Source organism: Galleria mellonella, unplaced genomic scaffold (assembly GCF_026898425.1).
Source record: "Galleria mellonella isolate WM207_F2 unplaced genomic scaffold, CSIRO_AGI_GalMel_v1 utg261, whole genome shotgun sequence".
Taxonomy (NCBI): Eukaryota; Metazoa; Arthropoda; class Insecta; order Lepidoptera; family Pyralidae; genus Galleria; species Galleria mellonella.
In genome coordinates this window covers 8,756-31,211 of record NW_026442057.1, presented here as the reverse complement: position 1 = coordinate 31,211, position 22,456 = coordinate 8,756, and the positions used below count along the sequence as shown (strand labels likewise).

The 22,456-nt window shown below is 36.9% G+C and overlaps 1 protein-coding gene across 1 annotated transcript in view; it reads right to left on the bottom strand.

The window, feature by feature from the left end:
• The window catches only part of LOC113510486 (inositol 1,4,5-trisphosphate receptor), a gene marked incomplete at its 5' end in the record, with an annotated part of 65,812 nt that extends 43,590 nt beyond the window's left edge, over positions 1-22,222 (bottom strand). The window contains 22 exons of the mRNA XM_052895003.1: positions 485-532; positions 3,768-3,922; positions 4,295-4,414; positions 5,318-5,397; positions 6,164-6,190; positions 6,643-6,749; positions 8,961-9,158; positions 9,937-10,092; positions 10,603-10,781; positions 11,337-11,436; positions 12,767-12,923; positions 13,381-13,525; positions 13,925-14,068; positions 14,761-14,926; positions 16,025-16,185; positions 16,783-16,867; positions 17,144-17,284; positions 18,724-18,836; positions 19,613-19,843; positions 20,659-20,771; positions 21,223-21,340; positions 22,040-22,222. Coding sequence (XP_052750963.1) covers positions 485-532; positions 3,768-3,922; positions 4,295-4,414; positions 5,318-5,397; positions 6,164-6,190; positions 6,643-6,749; positions 8,961-9,158; positions 9,937-10,092; positions 10,603-10,781; positions 11,337-11,436; positions 12,767-12,923; positions 13,381-13,525; positions 13,925-14,068; positions 14,761-14,926; positions 16,025-16,185; positions 16,783-16,867; positions 17,144-17,284; positions 18,724-18,836; positions 19,613-19,843; positions 20,659-20,771; positions 21,223-21,340; positions 22,040-22,222 — 2,927 coding nt within the window. The remainder of the gene's footprint in view (positions 1-484; positions 533-3,767; positions 3,923-4,294; positions 4,415-5,317; positions 5,398-6,163; positions 6,191-6,642; positions 6,750-8,960; positions 9,159-9,936; positions 10,093-10,602; positions 10,782-11,336; positions 11,437-12,766; positions 12,924-13,380; positions 13,526-13,924; positions 14,069-14,760; positions 14,927-16,024; positions 16,186-16,782; positions 16,868-17,143; positions 17,285-18,723; positions 18,837-19,612; positions 19,844-20,658; positions 20,772-21,222; positions 21,341-22,039) is intronic.
• Positions 22,223-22,456: the final 234 nt, after the last annotated feature.

The window sequence follows — 22,456 nt, the reverse complement described above, 5'->3', positions numbered from 1 at the left end:
ATTCTCTTGCAAATGTAAAAAATATATGCTATAAACGATCGTTTTGATTGCGTTGACTTAAAAGTGCGATTTCTTTTCAGCTTCATGAGATTGTAGATTAATCTTATATTAATATAACAGGAAGGTATCACGCCGAAATTAATTTGTTCCTGAGAAAAAAGCACCTTGACAGACGGACGGGCAGATGGACGACAAAGTGATACTATAAGGGTTCCGTTTTTCCTTTTGATGCACGGAACCCTAAAAAATATATATAAATATAGAAGTACCTATGTCAGTCTCATACTATTTATTCATGTTTACAGTAGGTTCTTTTTTTAATTTTTTTTTTAATATTTTTAAATGAAATCTTTTCACTACAAGAACATTATTATTTTTTATATAATTTCGAATTTCGAATTCGAGAGTGACATATATTGTTAAACCTTGCACATGGTGCATGTGTTAGTGCAGCCAACATGCACTGTATTAAAGTCTTACTAACAAATCTACATTTTTTGGGAGACAGCTGTCGGGCACAGTCTGTATCGCTCTGAAATAATTATTTCACATTAGTACTCGATGCAACATGTAAATACTAGCCACAAACAATGGGGAAATACAACTGTTCCACTATTTAGTACTAGTGATTCGCCCGGGATTCGCACGGATAGATTCAAAGATAAATTAGTATTTTATATTAGCTTTAATAGGTAAATTTTTTATACTTTCTGTAACATTATTGTAATTTTGGTAGGAATCTCTCATTTTTTTAGAAAATAACAAATAAATATAAGCAATAGATTTTTTTTTTTGAGCTTTGCTTTTCCAATTTTTAAATTTTCACTAATATTATAAATGTGAAATTTGTACTACAATTTGTTGTAATTTTTTTATAATACTATAATGGCTAACAAGCTTACAGTCCGTCTGATGGAAAACGGGGTTAACATAGTCTTTGGGCACCTGTAATACCAGTGATATCACACGCACGTACTGACACTAAAGAAATCTTTTTACACCCTTTCTGCAGACATAGAAGGATATTTTTACCATACATTTTTAATATAATATTACAGAAGGACAAGCTAATTTATATCACGATTAATCGGCCGGGGATAAACACGAATCCCCTTATTCATAAAAGCGTCAAAGATTCTCATAAACCTATTTTAGCTATTGAACTGTTTTGTCTCTTTCTTTAACACAAAATTCCCAATTAGAAAGAAAGTGACAAAACGATGTATAAGTTAAAGTAAATTTGTAGGTTTAAGTTTTTACGCATAACCCTTTCAGACCCAAGATTTTTTTCTTTCAGATTAAATATATTTTCGTGTTTTGGAGCCAAACCATCTTGCGGGCACGCACGAGACTACTGCACCACCTAACCGCTAAAATGATTTCTTATTGGCCGGTTTAGAATCTCACTATCATGTTATTTCAGCTTCGTGCGTAAAAATGAATTGCGCGCGGTTTTAGAATGTTTTAAAGTTACAACTCACGCCCGTATCGTTCAGGTCTGAAAGGGATATGGGTGTAATTATTGTATAAAAATCACAGTTGTTTCCTTATGTTTTGGCTAGTTGATATTGTGTACCATATTATAGACACGTGGACCCGTCCCACCACCGAGGAGCAACATGCGTTAGTCACTACCTTCTACAGTGTTACCACAGTCCAGGTAATGATACAAACGTACCAAGTATGAAGACGAGAGAACGTGTACGAAGAGGTAACATTTAATAAAGGTACTATTACTAAACCATTTTTGACTTCGGATTCAATGCAGTATGTTTTTTTATTTATATTTATTATTGTACTAAAATATACAGCAATAATAATAATAATAAGGAATAATGGGGGAAAGGGATTGTTAGTGATGGGATTGGGATTGGGATGGGACCCATTGCTAGCAATACACTATAGTTCCTCCTGGAAACCATCATGAACAATTCTTGTTGAATTCGTCACGATGGGCTAACTGACCTGCTTCATCCTCACTTATCATCCTTCACTGGTACCCCGCCGGTGTATACCGATAGCGCGGACAGGGTTACCATTCCATTATCACCCATTAAAAAAAAAGAAAGAAATAATGTACGCAAAAGTGAACTTATCTCTCTAAAAGAGATCTCTTTCAGTCAACTTAACTTAGTGGCATAAGAAATAGTGAGTTGTTATTGTCAGCCGTTAACTGTCCATTGCTCCCCCATAATTTGACAGTAATTGCTACGCTTGACAGGCGCGTTGACAACCGCAGTTTGGCTTTTAGTGATGTTTTAATAGGGAGAAAATAGTGCGTAGCAGTAATGCAAAACAGAAATCTTTTATACTACAATACACGAGAAAACAAGCATACGGCCTGTCTTATGGTAAACTTTTACCACCTACTACTTACGCTGCAATTTTAGAAGCACATTGTCAAATTTATAAATGTCTAAATCAAGAATTATATATATTTTTTTATTATGACCCAATGAATAAATTGACACAAATAGAAATTCATAAGTTTCCTTTTTTTACACAATTATTTTTTAATGTTGAAAACTGGCAACACTGTTATAAAAAATTACTGCATTGAATAGGAAGTCAAAGCGTAGATTAACCAGAATATTAATTGCTGAAATACATATTTTGAGAAGGTTACATATTCTTCTGTTATCCAGTTCTCTAGAGTTTCACAACAATGTATTACAGGACAGGGTATTAAGAGAATTCTAGAAAGGCTGAGATATAATGGGTTCATATTAAATAACTTTAAATAATATTATAACTAGAGACATGTCTAGTATAAAGAATATAAAACTAGAAACTGTAGGATTAAATATATCTTTATATAAAATTGTAAATATGAAAACAAGTTTGTTTTTTACCTTTTGAGACTTCAACGACTCAACCGATCGATCATTGTGAAATTTAGCACACACGTATTATTTAGTATTAACCCTTCTTTGCATAATGATGGAAATTTCCATCACAACATTGAATGCCCAAAAATTATATAAAAACAAGTTCACTTTAAGTTGATCGTGTCTGGATACCACTTTAATGTCCATTGCAGAAAAAAAACATAGCTGTCAAATTTTTTTTTTTTAACCATTTTTCCTTTAATGTTGAACATGAATTATATCATTTTGGTTTATTTCACCAATAAAAAAAAAATCATGCAAATAAGGGTTGAAATGGACTTAGGTAACTTTTTTCTTTAGGTCGACATTCACGCGGCCCTTTTTTGAAACCAACGTGACTGATACTTGGTGAATTCATCACGACGGTCAACTAACATTTTACTAGGAACATACCCTATTAGGTCGACCTTCTAATTATCCTTTTTGGAAACCATCGTTAGTTCCTGGCAAATTCGATACGGCCAACTGACCTGCAGTTTCATCCTAGCCTATGACCATTCACTGGTATCCCCCAGCGTTTATCAATAGACCAGGCGCGGTCCAATTTCATCATCACTCACAATAAAAAGATTTCATTTACCTCGCCAGCGTAGTATACAATACGTGGGGGGAGGGGGGATTATTACTAATGTTACTAACCCGTTGCTAGTACTATACCCTGTTAGGTCGACTTCCATGTGGTCTGCCCTGGAAACCACCGTGCTGGATTCCAGATGTATTCATCACGATGGGTTAAATGACCTGCTTTCATCCTCACCTATCACCTCTCACTGGTACCTCGTCAACGTATACAGACAGCGCAGGCGAGGTTACCATTCAATTCTTATTTATAAAAAATAAACGATTATAACTCTTAATACGATAGCAATAAGCGCTAACCGGCAGCTGAATATGCCCTCCGCTTGGAGACCGATCGCCTCGACGTCGGCCCGGGCGATGTTGTCGGCACCTCGGTCGCCCGCCTGCTCGAATTCCTTCTTGAAGATGGACAGCAGGCAACTGATGCGGTAGTCCAATCGAACGTCCAGTATGAACTGCGATCGATCAATTTCAAAATTAGAATCTTCCTGGCAGCAGTAATATTATTGAAAACTCAAGTTCACCATTTTTTTTTTACAACACAGGGGGCAAACGAGCATGCGGCTCACCTGATGGTAAGTGACTACTGCCGACCATGATCACCCACAACAACAGCTGCAGGTGTGCTGCCGGCCTTTATGCCGCCACCATAAGCAGATGGAAGCGAGCAGTGAAACAAAGTGGTACGAAACGATACCATTGTCTCGTGGTGAGTTCGAATATTGTTGGGTTTGGTGTTGCTAGTCTTAACAAATAAAATTACACCTACTTAGGTGTACTTTTATTTATTAAGACAATTTAAAAAAAAAACAAACTACAGTTATTACCTGTAAAATTTCTATGATTTTAAGCTTGGTGTCCATAACGAGCGGATGCTCCCGCGCCAGCACTAGTGCCGACGCGCTGCGTTGCATGCCACTACTGGCAGTATTAGTGTTACTACCCACCTGTGTGAATAACACAATGTATATATTCACGATTGTAATCAGAGACGGGGTAATTGATTGTTGCTGTTGGGTACGTAACATTAACCGTTATATGGGGTGAGTAAATTTTGCTCCATAAAAAAAGAACATTGACTTCAATCGTTGCAAAATTGAATTAAATATAATAAAATATATAACAATCATGAACCAATTGTTTTGATTTAAAAATCAAATTATTAAACCAATTTTAATGAACATTCTATGGGTCCAATCTGGAAGTACATCCTGTCCAATAAAAAAAAAAAAGATTTTTCTAAATTGGTTTATAAATGACGCAGTTCTGAGGTTTAAAATAATAGAATCAAATTGAGACCCTCCTTTTTTTAAGTCGGTTAAAATAACAATGGCCGCTTTCGGTGGCGAAATAATCATACTTGTCTATATGGACTACAGCTGTGCATACCTATTTATTTGTATATAAATAACTTGATTAATAATGATTATTATGCGATCATACATACGCGCACATATTTGTTACTAAACATAAGTGATGCAGTACGTCCAAAACTAACAATGACTTCTATTATCTTCGGTAACTTCCCGCATCAACATTACATGTTAAAGTAACAGTACACACATTTTGGTCCTTCGAGCCGGACATTGCTAATATGAATTATTTGGCTATATTGCACGACTTTGGCCGTGCCAATCAGTACATAAAATAAACTAAGTTCTAATTTAGTATTAAAACTGTGTACTGAATTTAATTTAGTACTTTTTGCGTGAAATAGTAAGATATATACATCCATTCTCACAAAATTTTAACATTATATAGAAGGATTTTAAGAGCAAAATAAAGAAGGCTTGAAGCATGCATTTTTAGCTTCCCTATTGTTATGATTATAATTATGGCGAAGAACTCACATTCCTGGCAACGGATCCTAGTGTTATGGAGGTCATCACGGCGCCCATATCGCCGATACTGCGCAGAACGCCGCCCTCCGCTGCGTATGGAATATTATTTATTTATGAGCTATTTCTCGCTACTTTGCTTGCGTGCATCTATATGTACGTGTTAAGCTAGAACATAATCCACCCGTTAACCAAATTTCAATCTAATCGGTTCAGCCGCTTAAGTGACACTGAGTATATCCAATACAAATATCTTTATACCCAACCAGGTCGACCTCCTCGCGGTTCCCCCTGGAAACTATCATGGTTAATTCCTGATGAATTCATCGTGATGGGCTAACTGGCCTGTTTTCATTCTCATCTATCACCCTTCACTGGTGTTCCGCCAGCGTATCCCGTTAGCGCGGGCGGTGTTACCATTCCATTTTCACCCATCAAAAAAACAATTATTTATAAAGTTTTACATTTATGATATTAGTAATATAATTTACTGTATTATGACCTCTTGATTGAACTTCTTTATATCGTTTAAGCAGTCATCACATCACATGAATAAACAATAAAAATAAAGATTATGTTCTTTAAAAAAAAAACAACTTCTATTAAGACAAAACCAGTTATTTTCATTTCAAAAATTAAACTATTAAACCGATTTTGATAATATTTCTATGGGATCAATCTATAAGTACATCCTTTCAGTTAAAAAAGAATTTTACAAATCGGTTTATTACTAGCGGTATTATGAGGTAACAACCATAAAAAAAAAATACAAACGAATTGAGAAGCCCACTCGTTTTGAAGTCGATTGATAAAAAGTATTCGCTCAATCAATAAAGCTACTTATTATTTAACACTTACGTTTCGTCATTTCCTTTTCTTGAGAAGCTTGAAATATATTATTTATGTTAAAAAAATAGTATTATGTAGGTACGTGTATTTATTATTTATTAACTATCAATACATCAATATATCATACATCAAATACTTTCACGTATGGTTTGCCATATACCACACTTCGTTTTTTAAAACAAATACTGCTTTCCTTTATTTACAAAAATGTCAAACAAATTTAAGATATTATTTTTTCTTTTTCTAAACATTTTACTGAACTAGTTGTAATATATTATGTTCACGAACTGGCCACTAATAAAATTGTAAGTACTGGCCAGTAATAATCTATTTATTCTTTTAATGAATGAATAGTATATATTGTTACCGTTGTTGTCTTTTTCTTTTGCAATATACACTCAACGTGAAAGAAAGTGACAAAACATCCCAATAAGTACTTATCAATAAAAACTCGATATTTCTATTCTTTTTACACTCAACATACTCACATTCAACCTCCCCGGAAAGGGCGTTTGTTTCGTTGAGTAGGTCCATAGCTGTGACACAATCCAGTATACTCAGCAGGGTCTTCGTTAGACGGAGTAAATCGCTAAAGCTGTTGAACAAGAACCTTATATAAGAAAACAAATTGGCAAAGTATAGCTGGTTATGCAGAAAAGAATCATATATCCTCGAGATCAAAATTAAAATGGTTGTTAACTCCATTATCCCTCCCCCCATTAGTACCCGTAGTTACATCAGTCCAATAATAATAATATACTTTATTATTCAGACTACAATTTGGTCCATTTTGTTAGTAACAATTTTCTTGCAAACTATATTAGTAAAAAAAGAAAAGCAAATTAATTAAAGCAGTTCACTCAGATGTGACCCAGCCGACTAGATCAGCATCTGAATGAAATGCCCAATCATAAGCCAATTACATTTCTCGCCTATTACTTTTAGAATGCTGTCGGTGCTTGCCCTAACCCTGTGTAGCAATGATGCAGTTCTCTTTCTCCTTATAGCGCAGTAATCATCTACGCGAGATTGAGCAAACATGCTAGAAGCGCTACAAAAGCAAGGCAGCCCCAACAGCATTCTAAAACTATTATTGTACTGGATTCGTAGGGCACTTGAGTGAGGCCTGCGTGCAGTTGACCCACAGGCTGCTCGTGTAGAATGTTTGGCAATATGCTTTGTAGAGTGTGATTTTTACTTCACTACAACCAGCAAACCTACGAGCCAACATGTTACATCTAACAGCCAATGCCCTACGCTCCCTTTCGACATCAGTTTGATCTTTAAGGTCATCAGTAACATAGTGCCCTGGGTATTTAAATTTATGCACTCTTTTTATATTTGGTCCGTATAATTGGATATCGGGTAAATGTCCATGCCGTTCCGTAGAACTCTTCTTGGTGCCAACTCCACTGTACCACGTCTTTGCAAGCTTTTGAATGATTGCGAGCAACACTTGGATATTCACGTCGATACAGAAGGGGATTTCTATAGGAAAGCATTGCAGTTAATTTGAATAGCTAAAACTTATGTGAAGCAATCATCTATTGAATCCAAAAAACTATACCAATGTCAAATACTTCAAGAGATTGTTATACCATATTATTGTTTATTTGTTAATTAGCACGCTGTGTTTCCTTTAAAATGATTGTACACTAAGTATAAATAGACAGTAATTTTAATATTAAATCTTATCAGTGTAACAATTGCTGGGAGACCAAATAAAGATAAAAAAATAAAAAATAAAAAAAAAAATATTTTAGCCGTTAACTGTTCACTGCTGACCTTAGCCTAAGCCTTCCCCATAAGGGGAGTTTTGCCAGTTTGCCAAAACACAATCTAACATAACCTACCTTTCTGACCAAGACTACGAGAAATCATCCACTAAACATGTCTCAATAAAATATCAATTTTTTTTTAATTTACCACATCTCTGATGTAAATAAAGAAATTTAGGAGGAAAAGGGATTGTTAGTAATAGAGACTGAGAATCCCATTGCTAGCAATATACCCAATCAGGTCGACCTCCTCGCGGTTCTCCCTGGAAACTATTGTGGTTAATTCCTGATGAATTCATCATGATGGGTTAACTGGCCTGTTTTCATTCTCATCTATCACCCTTCACTGGTGCTCCGGTAGCGTATCCCGTTAGCGCAGGCGGGGTTACCATACCATATATTTTTCACTCATCAAAAAACAAAAAAACAGCAGCGTACCTCTTAAAACATCTCCAAAGCCTAACTACGATTGTCAATCCACCTGCCAAGTAAGGAAATTACTAGCAATACCTCCCTAGGGGGAGACTTATGTCCAGCAGTGGACAATTAAAAGCTGATATGATGATGATGATGATGAAATCTAAGATTTTTCTATGTACGGGCAATTGTTGCTTTACAGTAGCCTTTCCCAATATAGGCGATAACGCCCCCTTGTGGGCGCTGCAGGCCTGCAGGGCGGTAAAAGACAGAAAAAAAAATGGAGGCATTGTGTAGAGGTTTGGGGGGTGAATTGTTGATATTGATATTTTTGGCGTGAATTTACATGACAACGCATGGGGGGTATCATGGGCGAAACAGTATACTCTGTTATGTCCACGGTACTGCTCATGTCTATAGGCGACGGTTACCACTTTCCATCAGGTTGCCCGTCAGCTTGTTTGCCATTCTAAGTTGTGTAAAAAAAAAATCTTGAAGTAATAGCGGTTTTTAAGTAGGTAAAAAAATGGGGACGCTAAAAAGTAATTTATTCTCGAAGTGGGCAGCTGCTTTACAGCAACATATACACGCTGCGTTATTACAGTTATTACCTATAGAAGCCGAAGTATATTAGCTCCCTGGCCAACTTGACGACCTCGAAGGTGAGCTTGTTCTGGTCGTGGTCGCTGAAATACCACGTACGGGTCACCACGTTGCACAAGTAGTTCTCCACGAAACGTATCGTGGATGCAAACTGCTCCTTCACTTTTTCGCGGCTCGCGTCCGGACCACCTTTCACGCATTGGTAACTATTCAAAAGAATAAATAAATAAATAATTTAAATCAATAAAAAGTTTTAGTTAGTTTTTAAAAAGTATTAAGATCGATTCTCTAAAATTAAAATTTCTTTTTGATATCACAGCCAAATCTTGGATTGTTAGTAATGCGAAGTACCAGTCGCATTGCTAGTAATATACTCTGTCAGGTTGACCTCCACATGGTCCCCTTTGGAAACACCATCGTGCTGAATTCCTGGTATATTCATCATGATGGGCTAACTGATTGACAATAAAGGGGTCAAACAGACCCATTACTAGCTTTAACTAGAATAAGCCACGTTGGTTCCCCCTGCAAAACCAACGTGGCTAATTCTAGTTGAATTCATCAGGATGGGCTAACTGACTTGCTCTCATCCTCATCAATCACCACTCACTGGTGCCCCACCAGCGTATACTGTTAGCGCAGGCGGGGTTATCATTCCTTTATCATGTATTAAAAAAAAACTTCATCCCTTATTTCTCATCCTTTACTAGTACCCCATCAGTGATACTAACATTAAATAATATAGACAGGGTTACTATTATTCACTATTCCATTGTTATGTATTGAAATAATTTAAGACTTTGTTCCACAAATAAAAAACAGGTTTCAGTCATGGCAAATCCAGTTATTTTAATATAAAAATTAAATCATTAAACGGATTTTCATTTTCAATAGATTGCAACCGACTTGAGACCTTCTTTTTCTGAAGTCGGTTAAAAACATGTTTTGGGGGGAAATAGTAATCGTATAAACAGCACAACTCACTCCTGTATGTGGATGTTGTCGGCGACCTCCGTCCAGAGGCGCGCATACTTGACTGGCGTTACGGGCTCCTGAGGGTCCCGGTCAGCGTGGAGGTGCAGCATCAGCCGGCAGAACGACGCGCGTAATTCGTATGACAGGTCCGCTTGGGACATGCACCTGTCGACACACGACACGGGAATATGAGTACGTTAGACGGGGCGTTACACATATTGGAATCTTTAGGTAACAAGTAGGGATGGGTAATATATTGAAAAATATTAATTAAATATCTAATAGCTTTAAATCAAAATTATTATAAATTTTGGGTTTGATATTTAATAAAACAGTTATTTTACGAAACTGTCAAATTAAAATATTAGATTAGATAAATGGAGCTTCAGAATCGACCGCAATGTCTCTTATGAGACACTATGAGACTTGTCTATAAATCGATTGCTTGGGTACCTATGTTCCATTCGTGTTTCAACAGTGTGTACAGAGGAATAACACCTGAGTCCTCAGGAATGGCAACGCATGGGGGGTATCATGGGCGAAACAGTATACTCTGTTATGTGCATGGTACTGCTCATGTCTACAGGCGACGGTTACCACTTTCCATCAGGTGGGCCGTCAGCTTGTTTGCCATTCTAAGTTGTATAAAAAAAAAGGAGGAAAGGATGTACTGACTTGAGTATAAGATGTATGTGCAGCTGCGGCGAGAGGCTGTTGAGCGCTAGGTACTGGCGGTTGAGGCACATGTTGGAGAACAGGTCGAGCTGGTGGCGGTAGTAGTCCAGGATGGCGGCCGACTCGCAGTTAGCGTCCGCGCGCGCCTCCGCCGCCAGCTCCGACAGCAGCCGGGAATTCTGCACACCACGGGTATTTTCCTTTATTTAATTGGAATTTATCGCAAACATTCTACACTGGCGAAGCACTAGCGAGCGATGTTACAATCAGCCTTTCATACTAATTTTACACCTGGACGCGCCAAGTTTATAAAAAAACTAAAAAGAAAGAAAGAAAGGAAAGAAGAAAGAAAGAAAGAAAGGAAGGAAGGAAGGAAGAAAGAAAAGATGGAAGAAAGAAAAGAAGGAAGAAAGGAAGGAAGGAAGGAAGAGGAAGGAAAAAAGGAAGGAAGGAAGAAAGAAAGGAAGGAAGGAAGGAAGGGAGAAATTAAGGAAGAAATCCTTAATTCCTCCCTTCCTTCCTTTATTCTTTTCTTCTTTCCCTTTCTTTCATTCCTTACTTTCTTTCTTTTTTTAGTAAAGAAGAATTTAATACAATGCCATTTTGATTCACTACTGTTGTAGAAATGACTTATGATATTTTTTAAATAACTGTCAAACATGTAAGGCACATTTAGGTATATTTCCTGTAAACAAGCATAGTTTACGATACCTACATATACAAGTGTATCTTACCTTTTTATTGTTCCACAGCAATATGACTTCGTCTTCTACTGTATATTTATTACCATCCGGATCTAACGTATTTCCCTTTTCGTATTTCGTTGAGACCAATCTAAAATAAAATATTTAATAAAATAATAAGTAATGTATGCATATATGTGGGTATATATGTATATAATTTTTATATTTTTTTAATTTGCAAAATATGCTTTTTCAATTATAAAACACTATCATATCTACTTGTACAACAATTAGTCCATTGCCCTAAGGTTGTCTTGAAAAGATTGCTCTCAGCAATAAGACCGCCTCACTGTACTTATACAATTGTATCGTTGTGTTTGTAAATTGTCTTGTTTATTTCCTATATTGTATAATGCAAATAAAGTATACTCATTCATTCATTCAAGTAACAAATGTCCCCGAGTATCCTTAATAACTCTAAGTAACAGAAGGATTCTGTATCAAAGAGTATATTACAACAACAGGTTGAATATATAATATGTTATTAATAAGAGATTTTTATTGATACGCGCAGTATTAATTTTATTTATTTATATGTCTTTGTGCATTCACTTATAATATAGATATAAGGTTATAACAAAAATGTATACAGGCGGACTTATGCCTTAATGGCATTTTTTTCAGTCATCCTTGAGAACCCGGAAGGAAATAGTGTCTATTGAATTTGTATATAAAGAATAACATATATGGTGCCAAAATAATATGATAAGTAATAAATATATAATAAAATAAAAAATATATATAATAATATATATATATATATATATATATATATATATATATATATATATATATATATATATATATATATATATATATATATATATATATATATATATATATATATATATATATATATATATATATATATATATATATATATATATATATATAACTTTGAAGGCATGGTCGGTCTGCCCCATTATGGTATTATTTGGGAGGGAATTCTAGAGTTTAGAAGCTTGCACTGCGCTTGCGCTGTGATGTGTGATGAGATTTGATATAGGAGTGGGAGTTGTGGATAGGTAATTCCTAAGTATGATATTTTAGACGACTTACGCACACAGGGATCACGGGGATGAAGTGAAATCTCTTTCGGAGATAATCTGGGACTGAAGGATCAAAGTTTTGTACAGGCAAGGGTAAAATGTGCATGTTGAGTCGATACCTTATTTTTATTTTTCTTGTTTCAAATTAAATAAATACTAGAAGAAGACTATATAAAAGTAGATTATTTAGGCATTTCTGCCTCACTCTTATTTTTGCAGCCAACCAGTAGTGCTAGCATATTGTGAGTTTCAATTTGAAGGCCGAGAAATGGTATTGAAATTACTTGGTATGGAGGCCCAGTATAATGGTTCTCAGTAATGACAACACACGAAGGTTATCTCTCATAGGCGTCACAGTATAATAATAGTCACCTGGTCTCGATGAGTATGTCCGAATTGTTGGCGCAGAGCACGCTCTTGCAGATCAACTCTTGGGTGACCGCAATGGCCTTCTTGTTAGAAATACATAAATCGCTCAGGTAGTCTAGAAACCTGGACTGCCACGTCTTCATATTCTTGCGGACTAGTCCTGGGAATCATTTGAACTTTTACACAATTGCTTAAAAAAAGAGTGTAATGTTTTTAGAGTTCATATATATATATATATATATGTGAATTTCTTTATTCCATTATAATAGAATTGAATACGTGTGTTATTGCGGGTTTGATTCCACACAATTTTATTGTCACGAATTAACATTTTTATACATTAATATGTTTGTTTGTAATCGTTTGGTTATTTTCTATGTATATGTGTATATTGATAAAATAAAATATTTAATGTATTCATAGCTGTGCGTAGCAATTAACGGTATACAATTTTAAAACAATAACTTAGTTATAAAGCTTATTACAGTCAATGTAATGTAAATTGTATTACTGTTACTGTGCCTAAATAAATAAATAGTACAAGTTCTTAGTTTGGAACTAGATGGCGTTGTATAGTATGTTTAAGTTCGAACAATAGACAAATATTGTATACAAACCAACAAATGTTTCTATCTCAGACGCGGTTATGTGTTTCTCGAGCAGCTTCCTGTTGTTGTGCAGGAGAGCTGTGATGGTGTCCTCTGCCAGAATGTCGTAGCCTATTTGCTTCTGCATGAAACCGAAGTGCTTCGCTATGTATTCCTGAAACAGGTTTCTTTTGTTTTAATTATGTTATAACCAATAAGCCATTTATTTATATTCACCAAGGTATGTATGAATAATAACTCATACTAGGAGTTTATAAACGATATATTTCTGTAAAATATTTTTTATGTAATATTGAATGCCAAACGAGCTTCCGGCCCACTTGATGGAAAGTGGTAAACGTTGACTATAGACATGAACAATATATATATATATATATATATATATATATCACCACGGACACGAAGTAGTAAGATACAGCAACGTCTTGCATCTTATTCTTTCTCATGTATACGGTGGAGATAACGAATCTACTGATAGATAAATTTGCTATTTGTTCGAAGATTGTCTCCTTCTATTTTGAGTAAAAAGATAATTTTATCACACTATACTCACTTGATTTTTCCTATAGTCCTGCTGGCTGAGCCGCAGTATTCTGTAGCACAGCCGGAAAATGTATTTATAGGGGGCGTATCGAGGGTCGTACAGCTCCTCGATTTTCAAGAACGGCTCGCCCTCTGACGTCTCTTGGAATGGACCCTGTAAATCAATATTACTAGCTGTAACGTAGGGTTTTGCCTGAACCAACCACGCGTAAAAATGAATTGGGTTAGTGTTTTTTTTTTATACAACTTAGAATGGCAAACAAGCTGATAGCCCACCTGATGGAAAGTGGTAACCGTCGCCTACAGACATGAGCAGCACCATGGACATAACAGAGTATACTGTTTCGCCTATGATACCCCCCATGCGTTGCTATTCCTGAGGACTCAGATGTTATTCTTTTTTTTTATACAACTTAGAATGGCAAACAAGCTGACGGCCCACCTGATGGAAAGTGGTAACTGTCGCCTATAGACATGAGCAGTACCATGGAGATAACAGAGTATACTGTTTCGCCTATGATACCCCACATGCGTTACCATTCCTGAGGACTCAGGTGTTATTCCTCTGTACCCAGTAAATTCACGCCATATCCCACCCTTCAAACCGAAACACAATCATGCAAACACAACTGCTTCACGGTTGAAACACGAATGGGACAGAGGTACCCAAGCAATCGAATTTTGTACAAAGTCTCCCTCTGGTATTACAACACTGACATTGTAGAGGAAATAATTCTATTTTTTGTTTGTAACAAAATTAACCGATAATATTAATTATTTCTAAATAATAAACTATATATTATGTGTGTACATTTTTGAACAGGATATTTGCTATCTCTATCGCACCTGTAGTATTTTGAACAACTGCCGCAGTATGTACTGCTCGCGCAGCAACTTCTGCCGGTCCCGGTTGGGGTTCTCAACCACCAGGTCCAGTGCCTCCGACTTGTTGGGCTCGTTCTCGAAGCCCGCTATGAAATACACTATGTCCTGGAGGAGGCATGTGAGCGCCCTGGAAATAATACATAATATAATGTATCTCACAAATAATGTCTCATATAAATATATTTTGTTTCACTGTATAATTTTATGTAAATGTTATGTTTTGTATACTGTTAACTGTTCCATATATTGTACGCTTATATAGCAGGACATGGAGATACTATTTAACTCATGTAATACCTTAATTTAACCTATGATCCACAATAAAGTCTTTGTATTTGTATTTATTTGTATTTGTCACTATAACACCTATCTCTTGGGGGACGCTTAAATATTACGAAAGGCAATATTGGAAGATTTTTATCCTCCCTCCCCCCTCCCTCATCACTAAACATTACGTAACAGCCAAGCGACCATTTTTACTTAAAAGTTACAGCATTAACGAATACTGACAACGAAGACAAAATAAAAATGTATGTGTGTAAATGATGTACAATACAGTCGATGGCCTCCTCGCAAAACATAAACGGAAAGTGTTGTCAACTTGGGAGAGCTTAATTCTAGTTTTATTATTTAAATAAAAAATAATGTTACGTAACGTGTTGACTGCAGCACCTTATTTATTTATTTAAGGAACACCAACAGCATATTGCATTATAACATATAGGTATAACAAACATTAAATATAATAGAATATTAATGCACACGTCTATTATAGGTATTCACAGCATTCACTTTAACATAGTTATACAGTGCGGGAAAATGAAGTAAATAATAAAAACAAACATGTAACCCAAGTTGTGAGCAATATCAGAAAATACGATTATGAGTGAATTGAATTAAAAAATATTAAAAAAATATATATTATGATAATTAGAGTTAATTTTCATTAGATTGTTGTATAAAAGTGCTTCAGCAATTTATTCCTGTAGGAATTCGAATTATCATACACTATATCAATTTTAGATAATTTGGCATTAATTTCATTGTAGGACGCACTAATCCAGGCCTTACCTTCCCCTGTAAAACACTATAGCGTTCCCCCTTTTACCTTATGAGACTTGGTAACCTTTTGTCCAATAAATTTCGCGAATATAAGGACACTAATCACATATAAACTATAAGCTGTTGTCTCTTAATTAGTGGTGCACGCAATTGTAAAACTTACTTCCTCTCATTATGTTCTATATTCCCGTGATGCAGCTTAGTCGACAAGACCGATAACACTTTGCACGCATCGTTCGCGAAGTCTAGGTCTCGCACCTCGCTCGGCGAGACGGATATTAGTGCGAAGGCCTCTTTGTCTTCCTTCACTATTGAACAGCCCACCTGGAAGAGGGAATAGTATTTCGCTCTTTCAGCTCCCCATCGACAAAGAGTTCACCCTCATATCTTAGGGTATGGCCTACTTGATAGTAAGTGGTTACAGTAACCTATGAACGCCTGCAATACCAGGAGCATTACATGCGCGCTGCCGATCCTGATGAAACCTCTTTATACCTTTTTTTTAAAACCCCATGCTGTAGTCTTTTCAAAAAACCTCGACAGGGAGCTTATTCCATAACCTGAGCATTCGTGGTAGAACACGTCTCTGAAATCGCACTGTACGCGACCATCTAAGCTCTAAGGTACGGGGGTGAACTCCCCGTCGATAGCAATGGTAGAAAGTGATCGGTGGGCATCAATAATATTAGATAAAACAAATTTGCTGTTAACATTTGTCATGATTGAATACAACATTTCCAACTGTGCTTACATTATCTCTTACATTTTTCATTTCTCGTAAAGAAAAAAGAACTCAAATACTGAAATTCATAAGTCTACAGTAGCCAGATTTAAATAAACATATAAAAATAAATTTACACCAATTTTTCTTCTTTTATGTTCCTATTACAAGCATTTATTAGAGAAATAATGAGATATTACCTTAGACATGACAGGTTTCTCTTCGTCCTTGTCTATGGGTATTGATGTAGAATGTACCCATGTGTGCGTGCATAAGTGTTGCAATCTGTAATAAAATTCAGTAATATATAGTCCGAAGGATCAATAAGGAACTGCCTTTTATCAGTTCCTCAAAAGAGATATTTTTAAAATTATCTATACATCTTTAGTTCTGGTGAAAATATAATAACATACTAAGATACCTAATATTGTAATACTTTCAAAATGGCCGCCGTCACAAGATGGCGGTTAACATGGCTATCATATTAAAAGAGATTCGACATCATTTTAAAATAGCCGCAGCGACAAGATGGCGGATTACATTATAAAAGCCTCTTTTTACCTGACATAGCTGCTCTGTGGAACCGGTGCGTCGGAGTGCGTCATGGTGGTGGGGTCGAGCTCGAACAGCGTCGCGATCTCGGACGAGTGCGGCACCGACACCAGCTGGTACGCCGGCTCCCCGGCCACCGGGGCCGCCTCCCTGCGGACCGACCACACGGACAACTAGTAACTACTAAATCTCCGTAGATTTTATTTTTGTATTTTTTTTTTCTATTTAATTTAACCTACCCTCCAAAAATAAGCATAATATTGTCTGGTGTACAAATTGGGAATCTGTAATTGGCTAATGTACGGTGTAAACATAATATTTTTATTTATTATAGATATAAACTGTTGATTCCAGATGTAATATTAACTTAAAGGGGGGAAAGGGATTATTAGTAATGAAGACAGAATCTCATTGCTAGTAATAAAACCAACCAGGTCGACCTCCTCGCGGTTCCCCCTGGAAACAATCATGGTTAATTCCTGATGAATTTATCATGATGGGCTAACTGGCCCATTTTCATTCTCATCTATCACCCTTCACTGGCGCTCCGCCAGCGTATCCCGTTAGCGCAGGCGGGGTTACCATTCCATTTACACCCATCAAAAAAAAAAAAACTTAAAAATAAATAAAAATTAGAGGTGGGGAGTGTTAGTAGTGGCATATACAGAACTTATTTTTTTTTAATAGAGAATGGAATGGTGACCTCCCTTGCGCTATCGATATACACTGGCAGGGCACCAGTGAGGGATGATCGGTGAGGATGAAAGCAGATCATGACCCATAGTGATGAATTCATAAAAAAAAAAACAATTAAAATGGTTTCCAGGGGGAATTTTTTTTTATATACAACTTAAAATGGCAAACAAGCTGACGGTCCACTTGATGGAAAGTGGTAACCGTCGCCTATAGACATGAGCAGTACCAGGAACGCTGCTGCCCATCCCTCGCCCCCCGTTAGTCATCTCTTACGATACCCACAGAAAAGAAAGGGGCAGCCCATTCTATGCTGTGGTACACACGGCGAAAATTTGATACACGGGTAGATTACATCCTAACTCAGCACATAGGACATTCTATGTACTAACTGATTCATGTGAGCGAAGTCGTGGGACACAGCTAGTAAAGAATATATTAAATATCGGTTATTCAATTTCTAATATCATAATGTAGAACTAGATCGAAATAGATATCCGATATAGGTGATATCGAAATGAGCAAATACAATAGGAGACTTTGTACAAAAGTCGTTTGCTTGGGTACCTCTGTCCCATTCGTGTTTCAACCATGAAGCAGTTGTGTTTGCATGGCTGTGTTTCAGTTTGAAGGGTGGGAGGATATGGCAGTGAATTTACAGGGTACAGACAAATAACACGAGTCCTCAGGAATGGCAACGCATGGGGGGTATCATGGGCGAAACAGTATACTCTGTTATGTCCATGGTATTGCTCATGTCTATAGGCGACGGTTACCACTTTCCATCAGGTGGGCCGTCAGCTTGTTTGCCATTCTAAGTCGTATAAAAAAAAAACCTATATAGAGACGGCGCGGTACCGACTTTGGCCAAAATATTCAAACAGCATAATACTCACTGTGCTCTGACGCATGACTCAGCAGCCAGGTAGTGGCCGGTAGCTAGGTGCTTGAAACGAAACAGCGAGTTCCAGTGGCCGGCGCCGCCGCGGCACGGGTCGTGTTGAACCACCTGATGAATTTCAGTTTTTAAAAGTTGATAATGGAATGGTAGCCCCGCCTGCGCTAACGGTATACAACAGCAGGTCATCAGTGAGGGATGATAGGTGACGATGAAAGCAGATCGGTTAGCCCATCGTGACGAACTTCATTAGAATTAAACACGATGGTTTCTAGGGGAAACCGCTTGGAGGTCGACCTGATAGGGTGTATTGCTTGCAATGGTTCAGTTAGATCCTATTACTAACAATCCCTTTCCCCCCGGATGATAGTGATGAATACACTTGGAATTCAGCAGGGTGGTTTCCAGAGGGACCACGGGGAGGTCGACCTGATAGCATATATTGTTACCAATGGGACTGGTATTCCTCGGATAAATTATAATTTCTCCATTTACACACAACACATAGCATCATATAGTTATTAATTAAAAAAAACATCGCCGTGTGGTCCCAGCATAGAATGGGTCACCCCGTGACTGTCGTAAAAGGAGATTATGGGAATTTAATTCTGCTGAACATAGGCTTCCGCTAAAAGGGAGGTTTTGCTAGTAGTTGCCAAGCTCGGCAGGCGGATTATCAACCGTAGTTAAGAATTTAAAGATGTTTTAAGAGGGACGCTGCTGCTCATCTCTCGCCCTCCCTTAGTCGACTCTTACGACACCCACGGGAAAGGAAGAGGTGGCTTATTCTATGCCGGAACTACACGACCAGATCTAATACATATATTTATATTCAAATCTTAACTACTCAATAGAATTACTCAACCTTCGAGTTTCCAGGCCCTCACCTCGATCTCCCACAGCGCCTTGCTGCTGGTGGCGGCTGTGGCGCTGGACCGACCGGTGGTCCTCAGGAACACGTGGTGCCGCTTCCTGTACTCGTCCATGGTGAGGAACTTCTCCTGCTCCGCGTGGAACAACCTCACCACGTCGCCGCCCTTCAGGATCTCCTCCTGATTCTCCTTGTGCTCGAGGAACAGTGTCACCTTCCATGACGTTGACGAGTTCACTACGTTTACCTGAAAAAGAAATATATAGTCACGACTTTGAACCCTACTTTTTTTTTTAATATTTTTTACAATACGAAAGAAGCTGGTTATTTTATTAAAATTATTTTGTTTAATTTTATTTAATTTTTTTTAATTGTGGAACTTCTGGTAGTAATAGCGGTAGTCAATCTTCGAGTGTTAGCAGTCACACACACACTGATGGTAGCGGAAATATACGAAATAATCCTAATCACAATACCAGTAATATGGACTTCCATAACAACTAGTTAAATATTTGCCAAATAAGTCGATAGTTCACCTGATAGAAAGTGGTAACTATCATAGACATGAACAACACAACGGATATCACAAAATAAATTGCAATGCCCATGGTGGGTGCCATGCCATTCTTGAATACTAAAATGTTATACCTCCATACTCTGCAATTTTATAGCTAAATCCCATGCTTCAAACCGTAATACAGCTGTGCTAACATAGCAGCTTCCCAATAGAAACACAGATGGGACAGCAGTACCCATGACAAATATCCCTAATATAATGTGATAGTCAGAGACATTGTTATTAAATGTACCGCACCAGTGAAAACAGATAACGCAGATGGGGTTGCCATGGTATTATCGTATCATATATTAAAAAAACATCAGGCAAACTGCATGCTTGATTTAAAAAAAAATCTATAATCAATATGCATATTGAGTATAGATTTTTATATTAAATACATTTAACCCCCGGATCGTGTTCTCTACTAGTTAATCATTGCGCATTCAGAGAAATTACATTTAGGTGTTACACCTATTTTACAATATGTTCAATTTTGTACTCACTTCCATAGAGCCAGCGTTGTCAGGTAACTCATGATTATGCGATACGTGTAAGACTTGTTGACCGGCATTTACGGGGTTCATTATCACCTTGTCCCCAACCACCACATTGTCCCCTGTAAACAGATATTTAATGTAACTTCACACCAAATTTCATGCGGGGTAAATAAGTAGAGGAATATATTTTTAAAATTTATATCTATTTTTAACGGTATCTTTATATTCTTGTCACACACACACACACACATACGCACGCACGCACGGACACACACTCTCACGTACGCACCCACGCATGCACGGACACACATTCTCATGCACGCACGTACGTACGCACGCACGCACGCACGCACGCACGCATGCACGCACACAAACACATATAAACGCACAGAGAGAAAGAGAGAGAAAGAAAGAGACAAGGGAAAAGATTGTTAGTAATGAAAATTAACAGCCCCATTGCTAGCAATACGTCCCATCAAGTTCAAGGGCGACGCCCTGATACGAGATCTCATTGTGAATTATTAATTCCGTGTCGTTATTATGGTGATGACATTGATATACAATACTTACCAGTCGATCGCAATTTATAAAAGGGCATTACATAAAACCACGATCCTTCATTCCCATTCGCATCTAAATGAACACGCATTGCATTTTTCTCTAGCAACGCTGGTAGTCTTTTATTAACCTGCAACCAAAGATTCATATGTTTATTGAAGTACTAGAGAGTACTAGAGTCCCGGCATAGAATTGGCCAACACTTCCTTTCCCGTGAGTACCTTAAGAGGCAACTTAGGGAACTTCATGGACGAGGGAAGGGCAGCAGCGTTCTTTTTAATACATCACCAAAGCCTAACTGCGGTTGCCATCTCGCTTACTACGGCAACTACTGGCAAACACCCCCCCATCCCCACCCCCTCAAGATGATGAAGAGTAATAATATCAATAATAATCTAATTTAAGAAACACAATATATATATATATATATATATATATATATATATATATATATATTAAGTTGTTTGTGAGGATACATAAATAAATATATTATTATTATATATAATAACGATATTCCTTAGTCGCCTCTTACGACACCCACGGGAGAAGAAGGGATGGCCTTTTCTATGCCGGGACCATATGAAGGAGGTATCAGTACCCTGTAATATCACTGTTATATTCATACTTAACCTTTGAATTGACACTACACACCAGTGTACATAGATTTAAAAAAAAAAAAACAATTACTTGACATGAGCAGATTGTCTTACGCTCGAGTTAATTATTAGTTTGTTTATATTTTCACTAAGTTCTATAGAAACAAAGCATATCGCTGCAAATTTTGCATTTTCCAATCTATTACTGTACCTATTATGGTCAGAGTACTCACTGTGAGGTACTTGTTGGACTTGACGTGCAGCAGTTGTATCACGCTGCCGTACTGCACGACAGTCCCAAGTAGTTTCTTGTTCTCCAACTCATTCTGCTTCTTCTCTATTTCTGCGGCGTGCTGTAGTGTGAAAAATGGCAAATTACAAAATAGAGGAAAAAATTTTGTTAAAATAACAGCGCACTATGCGTGTTACCATTGAAAACTGTCAATTTTATTAATGGTAAAAAATAATATTATGCATCTCCAAAATGGTCATCTAACGGTTTCAATTAAAGTTTTATTTTTGCTTTAGAATGGACTTTATTTTCAACACGAATTAATTTCACATTAAATCTGTTATAATATTACAATTAAGAGCTTCTTTAACGAGATGAAATGAAGAGATGAAATTTTACTTCAGTCATCCATAACAAT